This window comes from Stylophora pistillata, chromosome 4 (assembly GCF_964205215.1).
Source record: "Stylophora pistillata chromosome 4, jaStyPist1.2, whole genome shotgun sequence".
NCBI lineage: Eukaryota > Metazoa > Cnidaria > Anthozoa > Scleractinia > Pocilloporidae > Stylophora > Stylophora pistillata.
The window spans coordinates 39,550,005-39,558,451 of record NC_142522.1 but is presented as its reverse complement, the minus strand read 5'-3'; the positions used below and the strand labels follow the sequence as shown (position 1 = coordinate 39,558,451).

The window sequence follows — 8,447 nt, the reverse complement described above, 5'->3', positions numbered from 1 at the left end:
TGTATCAGGCCAATAAACATCATTAATGAGTCCAAAGAAGGCTGCTGGGAACAGAATTTCTTGATTTAATTCTTGAATTCTTGATTTCTAAATTAAGAAATAAAAGCTTATTCGCTCTGACTGTTAGTCAAAAGACGTCACGAGCTTTGTCTATGAAGTAGACTTTTCGCGAAAGTTTGTCGATATTCGTCGTCGACATTGGTCGACATTGGTCGACATTGGTCGACATTGACAGTTTCAATGTTTCAAGTTAGGAAATAAAAAAAAGCTGTTGCTTAGTAATGTTTCTCTGCCAGTAACTGAAGATGAAACCGTCATAAAAACTGCTAAATCAGACCCCTCGTTAAGTTAGGTTATCAAAAAGAGACAGCCACACCGTTGTCAAGGCTCGGGAGCCAACAACTTACCTCTTCTGAGAGCTTGAGTTTGTTTGTAAAACACTTTGAGATACCCGCAATCAAATACTCTCGAACGAAAATTTTTGCTACCCACTTATATTATGTGATTGTCAATTCATGACGAGGTCTGACTAAAAAATTATGGAAAGTAATTCACTTAAAATAGAGACAGCCACGTTTTTCTTACACTATCGATCCTGTTTATTACGAAAATGATTTTTTGGGAGATCAATTCCTGTTTATACTATCGTCACTGGTCATTGCTTTTCCATCCTGTTTGGCTTTGCTATCGTAATAATAAAAGCATTGTTTAGTTTCGAGCCATTTTCAGCTGATATTGACGCGATACACATCTTGATTTCCAAGAGCAATAAACAATCATGTGAAGGGCTCGAAGCAAAAAATTAAACAGACACGCTCTTTTTGGAATAAAATCAATTCCTGTTTATGCCATCATGAATGGTCATGTCATTGCTTTTCCATCCTGTTCAGTGTTTGTCACGATAATAATAGAAGTGTTTGGTCTCGAACCATTATCAGTTGGTCGCAATAATAAAAGTAGTGTTTCGTTTGGAGTCATTATCAGCTGAGGTCAAGGCAATACACATCTTGATTTCCACAAGAAATATAGAAACTAACAGAGGGCTCAAAGCAAAGCAACCAAACAGACGCATTTTTAAATCTATTATTTAGATACAGCATAGCTTTGAACTATTTTTGAACTATTTGGATGATTTTGGTGATAACATTGGGTGACAAATTATGGACGGTTTACGGTAAAATTTGCAGCCCTGCATGCAATGGTTGAAGTTTAAACCCAATGAGAAAGTAATTCATACATATTAGAGACAAAAAGGATTTTTAAATACCATATTTACAAAACTGATCTGTTAAATTATAGCTTCCTGTACATGCCTCGGTCAGTAGTCATTTGTGTTCCATCCGGTTCGGTTATCAATCGTCGCAATATTTGTACTTTCGACCCGTTTTCAAATGATACTTGAGAAACACACATCTTGATTACAAAACAGGGCTTTATGCAACTAAGCAAACAAATAGAAGCGATCTCTTTGGAGAAAAAATTCAACTGTTCAAGTGTTCTTAAAACATCTGGAAGAAGTTGCACACGGCATTGAAGGTTCATCCCTCTTAGTAAGTTACTACTGTCATCAGACATTGGAGTAATTGAATTTTTCATAATTCTAAAGTTTTAGCCGGACAGTCCTCGCCCCTGCCTCAGTGTTGCTGAGTATTCCAGTTTATGCGGGGAGTCTTTGCGTTATTAGCACTAAAAATGGGGAAAGGTGGAATTATTTAAGCAAATGCGATAGGGGGTCATAAATCCTTCTCGTAACGTCGTTTGAAAAAAACATAACAAAATGTTTAAATGCGCCAAAAGTGTACGCTAACTTTTGAATAAGCTTCTTTCAGTTACTGATGTTAAAAGGCATCAATGATTTTGAAGAATGGCATGCTATCCTTGTTCATATACTAAGGGTTTTGACTAGCTTTTACATTAGCCATGGCCAGAAATAGAGGACATCACGGCTGCGAAGCATGCGCTCTTGAGGCAATTTACTAGATGCTTAAAAAATTGCTTCCTAGTAAAGGCTTTGTCTGGCAGAATTGTGAAATTTCTCCGCACATCGATAACTTGAGAATATACTCCAAATATTACTGACATCAAATATAAAACGACAGCGATGTGCCAAAGTTCTGCCACTCATTATGGAGCATTAGCGTTTCTTCCCTATGCATACGCTTCAGTACCCTTTTCTATTCCGTATAAGTCCATCATGGCTCTTCGTTTACTTAGTTCGCATATTGTATCGTCCTCTGCGAAGATTGATGACAAATTCAGGAGCAGTTTTAAGGCAAACAAAGCATCCTTCGTTCTGCAAAACGGATTAAAATGTTGATAATTTTGATTATGACTCATAGAGAAAAATCCGATGTCGACTCGTTGAATTGTAGTTTTAAACGAGCTGAAACCTTCGCTACCCCGTGACAACAATTTTCTCATCATTAACTTTGTAACCTAGCTAGTAAAGACCAATACCACTGTTTTACTGGCTCTGAAGGCTTCAAAATCGTTCAAAAAGCAAAAATGTGTAAATTAACTTACCTCGTGTTTAAGGTTTCTAATGGAAATAACTCGTTCCACATTATAAAATTGTCTCTGTCCTAAGATTTTTACTTTCTTTTCTCAATCAAATCATTGCCGATGATGAAAGTATTTAACTCACGACAAAAGGCAATTTTAGCCGCCAATTGAGCAACCTCATTAGTTATTCAAATGCGGCTGGCTATGGGTACTTTACTTCTTTGCGATAATTTTGCAGAGTCGGTCGTCTACGTTTTTAAAGGGTCGTTATCGAGTCAAAGGGACCTAAAAGTTCTTTCTCTCAGAAACGTCTTATAGCTGAGGCATGAGAATTATTTTCTTTAGGCAAGTTTGGGTTACGAAGTGCTGAACACTACTTGACGATAAATCAATTCAGTTGAACCTATAATAGTGATATTAGGACGTTTTAAATTTTAGATTTTTCAGATCACGAGGAAAAGTCATCCAACCTTGGATTATTCATAGCTTGTTTCTTTCGAAAGGCAAACATGAATAAGATGAATAAACATGAATAATTTTGCAGAGTCGGTCGTCTACGTTTTTAAAGGGTCGTTATCGAGTCAAAGGGACCTAAAAGTTCTTTCTCTCAGAAACGTCTTATAGCTGAGGCATGAGAATTATTTTCTTTAGGCAAGTTTGGGTTACGAAGTGCTGAACACTACTTGACGATAAATCAATTCAGTTCAACCTATAATAGTGATATTAGGACGTTTTAAATTTTAGATTTTTCAGATCACGAGGAAAAGTCATCCAACCTTGGATTATTCATAGCTTGTTTCTTTCGAAAGGCAAACATGAATAAGAAAGCTACCCCTTTGAATTTTCAGACTACGTCTCGCTAATTTGATCGACTCCTAGAATTTTCTTTCAGATTTTGCTGCCCAGCTGTCATTAAAGAAGATAATTATGATTTCAAACAGTCAGCCACGAATCATCCCCTTGAATCTGTTGCTTTTCGTCTTCAGTATATCAGCGGCATATCCCTCGGGAATAGAAATAAAAAATGTGACTTTCTGTGGTGAGTAGCAACTGAATCTTAAACATGTATTGATTCAGACGTCTGATACCAAAGTTTGGTCTGTTCTTACACACTTCACAGGTAGTCATGATAAGACGGCAAAAGTCAAAGTTTCTCCATGGCCTTTCATTCCTTCTGGAACAATCTTCAATGTCAGTTTAACATTTACACCGGGTAAGTCCATGTCAGTAAGAATGGAAATGGTTTCTCAACGTCATAATCTATTGATGATTGGTGTGAACATGCCACATGACCCAATAAGGAAGATCGACTGATATCATTGGTGAACATTTTCCCAATTTTGAAGCGTTACTTCCAGCATGGAAAAAGAAAAATTCTCAAATAGATTTTTAAGTGGTGAAGCTTTTACTACAAAGGTAAAACAAAGTTTTTGTGCTTTGATTCCATCCAGAGAATGGTGAAAACTCAACTTTCCCTGCGTTTCTTAAAAACGTTTTTTTACGCAAGCTCTTTGTATCCTATGTTTCTAGCGCAGTAAAAATATTGAAGAGTAAATACATTCAGTAGCTCTCAGTTTGCTCAGATATATGGATGTATACTTGTCCTTGGAATCCTACAGCTTCACTCTTGGAAAACGGTTCGCGTTTCGGGACTGACTGTTTTCGCGGGACAGTGTATTTTTTCAGTCGTTCGTTTCCAATCTTTGAAATGTATCGGTCGAGTCAAAAAAATCTCAGAATGCATGAGCTAAAAACATACCTTTGAAAGTGCATGTGGATGATTTCTGTTTACTCGTTGCATCAAAAGACTTACTCGATCGCTAGCGATCGTTTTTTGACGCATCATTCATGCGCACTTTCAAAGGTATGATGTTTTTATCTCATATATTCTGAGATTTTTTTTACTTGATCGATACATCTCAAACATTGGAAACGAACGACTGTAAAAATACATTGACCCACGGAATTATCCCTACCAGCTAAATTTGTACCCTACTAGTAAGAGCTTTTGAGTAAACCACGTTTATTTTTTTAAACCTTGTGACATGACTTCTTCCTTTTGGGTATCCAACCGCAAATTTCGAAGGGCCGAGGTTCGATTATTCATGGAATTTTCTCTTTATCTCACGCCTAAGTCCAAACGAGTAAACTCTTTTTTTATTTTCCCACCAAGCTCAACTTATTCTATAATTACAAATGTATAATTCGTTTTGATGGGGTTCCAGTTACAGTGTCTTATGTCTAACTAGCACTTGTTTCTAATAGCGGTAGATGTCGTTTACGCGACCTCGGAATACGAAGCAGTGTCTGTTTTCGACGGCAAGGTGGCTTTTAGAGGCAGGGGAGACGATTTATGTGATCAGGCCTCAGACCTATGCAGTATACCTGCTGGTGGTAAGTCTCGCCAGTCCCAGCTTAACACTCTGAAGAATCTGAGAAAGTTGTGTAAATCTGAGGAGCAGTTGGGGGCTGTATAAGTTTCAAGAATTTTGCCTACTGAGTTATAGCGGATGAAATTTCTGTCAATACAACACTTTGCTGATACTAGGGTCAGAATGAATTCTGGGATTGGCCAAGCCAGTACCAGGTCGCTCATGAGGCATGTTGTTTCGCGCGGCCTCGATCTTTGTTGTTGTTGTATGAGATGAGGAGTCAAAAAGGCTTCGCAAATTCTTTTAAATTTGCCTTTTGGGAAACGTTTTTCTCTTTTTATGATGGGTCAACGTAGACGTCCCGAAAGGTACAAAATTTTAACGAAAACCTTTAGTTTCTAACTCGTTGTTTCGTGCAAAAGCTTATGAAAATAAGGGAAAAATTTCCTGACGCGTTCCAGATTTAAGTGATGATCAGCGATAATTCACTATAAATGAAAACTTTAATTTCATTGTCAGGGATGTCGGCGAAAACCAAGTGAGACCTGTCTATTTACTTTTCTTTCAGAAACTTACGTAGGCACGTCTTCCTCAACATTGTTGACTGCACCACCATTTCTCAAGGTAATCAATGGATTTAAGGAAGTAAACGAGCCAAGCGTCACAAAGTTCTTGGGATTTTAATCTACTGACCTCTGCCTCTGAACTTGTTCATGATGATATTTTTTTCAGTGTGCAAGTCATTGCTGCTATAGTTTTTATGGGGAAACAAACAAACAAACAAACAAACAAACAAAAAAAACACACCAATCTATGCGTTTAAGTTGAAGAAAATCCTCTTTACTTCTCATCCCTGAAACTTTTAGATGCAGACCTTCAGAGTAACAGCTCGACTTTTCAATGGAGAGTATGTCATGTTTTTCTGTGTGGAATCGGTTATTAAAATTTACTAAAAGTCAAGCAAGATTGAAGACTCGTGAGAAAGATCAGAACAACGAAGGAAAAGAGTTGGCAGAGGAAGCGTCCCTCAATTTTATGTCAAGATTACGTAATCTCTCTGATAATAATCACTTTGTAAAATTGTAAAAGTGATCAAAATATGGTTTAAGAGTGTGTGTAATTAGTAAAACCATACGATTTAAGCTGCAGCAGGCTCATTTCACATTAGAATAGATCAGGTTTACAAATTGAGTCACAAAGTAATTGATTCGCTTAAAGTATCACCTTGAAAACAATTGAGACTGCACAACATATTTCTAATAAAAATTAACGTCGATAATGAATTTATAATACATTGTGTATATGAACACAGGTGGTCCAAGCTCTCTTTAAGAACCACACAAGGAACACAATTTGCATATCGATTTATAAGGATTTGTATGGGATTTTCTACAAGATGTCCATGGAGATCGTTAAAAGTGAAAATATTAAATAAAAATGACTTTCCTTATTCTATACGTGCGTTGTTTGCTCCTGGTGTCGTTATTTTACCGATTTAACTTGATTTAAGCGGTTTTTTTTTTAATCCTGGTTTTCTCTTTTTAAAGAGAAGACAAGGCCAAACACTTCTGTCCGGACAGCCTGCCGAACGAAGTAAATAATCCCAAGCTAAAATGTACCCACGGCCACAAATCCACCGCAGAATTCAAGGGCAAAGGTTGATCTTTCATTTCAATTCTCTAGCCACACAATATCAGCCCTGCGATCGACGCCTCGCGGGGTACTAGACCTCAACTTGCAGGTTCGAAACAAAGCAAATAAATCGAAGTGACCTTTTTGCAAAAAAAGCTTCAATTTCCAAAGCGTTCTTAAAACATCTAAAAGAAGTTTACCCACCTGGTAAGTCATGATAACTGTTGTCAGACATCATCAATAGTTACAATTATCATCGCAACTCTCACAGCTAGTGTTGGTCTTTCCTTGTGCGGGCGCATCTCATTTTCGTGTCATCAACACGGACACTCGCGATCTAGGGGAAATATCACTAAATGTGACGTAGGTTTTAGATCCTTCCCCAAAATTTTGTTTCAGTCTAAAATATGAATAAATGATTATGCCAAAGAGAACATACCCCGGCATGTTCCACAGTCCGAATAAACATTCCTTGGTTTCTTTTTTCTCTGCGAAGTTTCATTTAGTTTGCATGCCAACGTTTCAGTTGAGGAAGCCATAACAATTTTGAATATTTTCCAAAGAGAAGTAAAAAATACAGGCAATGGTATATATTATTACTTTTGTCTTTTTTACTTTGTGCCTTAAGAGGCCTTTACTCCTCTGCTATAATTATTTTATTTCCTTTATTACATCCGTTTTGAAATCACTTGTGGCCACTGTAATCTGATTGGCTCTACGTCAGAGGCGGCGGAGCGTGTTGAAACATGGGGGGGTTTATCGTACACAAAGTCAAGCACAACCTCTAGTATACTCGTATTTTCCAAAATGTCTTTTGAGTTGTTCGTTTGCACGAACAAACTTCTTTGCAACGTCTACAGTGTCCTATGTGTCCATGATAGACTTATGACAATGCGGGAAGAGGCAGTTGTTTGGACAATCCTGATTCATGGTGCTTCTGAGGTAGGATTTTAGGCGACTTAGGAAAGAAAACCGAGCGCTCGGAAGTGGCCGATGCCACAGGTAATGTCAAATACAATCGTAGCAGTTTGTGGACCTCTCCTAGTAGCGTTTTGGTGACAGGAGTTTTGTTGAAAGCTTCGAAAATGGTTCTTATATTTGTAACCTAACATACTTCGGGAAGAGGTAGTTTTCAATGCGTCACGCACGAGGTAAAGCTGGTGCCAAAGCCGTCCACAATCTATATTTGTTCCAAAGCAAGACCTTCGCAGCCCTTCCAAATGTTCGCTGAGGTCGTCGCTGTTTGCTGCGCCCACAAGAAGTTTCTCTAAGTTAGAGACTGGCTTTAACTTGGCTTGGTTGAACCGGCTTTCTAATTCCGTTTTAATTTTGTCGCAAGTTTCATAGTATTGCACTCGATAGTAATCCTTTGGACATTTAAAGCGATGAGGAGGAGCTCCATCGTGAAGTCTGGCGGGAGCTCTTCTGTATCGTGGCAGTACCAGTTCGCCAGACTTACCTTCTGAAAAGGAGACACATGACTGTTAAAATTTATCGAACTCTTCATCTGTGCGAAGTCGTGTATAGTAATTCATGGCTAAATTCGCAGCGGTAATAGCTACTTGCAGATTCGTATCTTTCTTCTGCAGCGTCCTAAGCTTTAAATAGAAATAGCCAAGTTTAAGACCAAACACAGAGTCAAATTTATCAAGGCTCGACAGCACTCCATTTGCCCTCTGTCCACACTCGTTGTTCGTGGTGTGGCTTATATCTTCCATTGTCTGCTCAAGCACAACGTAGTCTTCAAGAACAGCACTGAATGTTGTTGTCCTGACTGTCCAACGGGTGGGGCACAGTGGCTTCAGTGTTACACCTCCTTCATAATTCTCTAAATTTTGCGCGAAAGGCGTAGATCTCTTTGGAGACAACTTGACCCATTTGACGATCTCTTTCACCAACTCGAGGGCCTCTTTTAAACTTCTACACTTACTGCCAGGCTCT

General features: G+C 38.3%; 2 protein-coding genes across 3 annotated transcripts in view; one reads left to right on the top strand and one right to left on the bottom strand.

Annotated features, from left to right (window-relative positions):
- The window catches only part of LOC111344952 (uncharacterized), a 20,192-nt gene extending 19,681 nt beyond the window's left edge, over positions 1–511 (bottom strand). The window contains 2 exon segments of the mRNA XM_088758526.1: positions 1–87; positions 408–511. The exon segment at positions 1–87 is cut by the window's left edge and continues 156 nt beyond it. Coding sequence (XP_088614652.1) covers positions 1–23 — 23 coding nt within the window. The 5' untranslated portion in view covers positions 24–87; positions 408–511.
- An 826-nt stretch (positions 512–1,337) lies between these two features.
- LOC148733683 (uncharacterized) lies at positions 1,338–6,329 on the top strand. 2 transcript variants are annotated; one of them, XM_088757550.1, is made up of 6 exons: positions 1,338–1,550; positions 3,382–3,541; positions 3,623–3,715; positions 4,768–4,896; positions 5,443–5,498; positions 5,741–6,329. In XM_088757550.1, exons 2-6 carry the CDS (start codon positions 3,430–3,432, stop codon positions 5,825–5,827), a joined length of 477 nt encoding a protein of 158 aa, XP_088613676.1. In that variant the 5' UTR covers positions 1,338–1,550; positions 3,382–3,429; the 3' UTR covers positions 5,828–6,329. The 2 variants fall into 2 exon arrangements, with proteins under 2 accessions (XP_088613676.1, XP_088613675.1); XM_088757549.1 differs by having other exon boundaries at positions 1,341–1,550; positions 3,395–3,541.
- The last annotated feature ends 2,118 nt before the right edge of the window (positions 6,330–8,447 follow it).

Excerpts from the sequence above, each read along its gene's own strand:
- LOC148733683 (XM_088757550.1), top strand. The coding sequence starts at position 3,430 with ATGATTTCAAACAGTCAGCCACGAATCATCCCCTTGAATCTGTTGCTT. Across the intron at positions 3,716-4,767 it reads CAGTTTAACATTTACACCGG|CGGTAGATGTCGTTTACGCG; the intron begins GTAAGTCCATGT and ends TGTTTCTAATAG. Across the intron at positions 4,897-5,442 it reads ATGCAGTATACCTGCTGGTG|AAACTTACGTAGGCACGTCT; the intron begins GTAAGTCTCGCC and ends CTTTTCTTTCAG.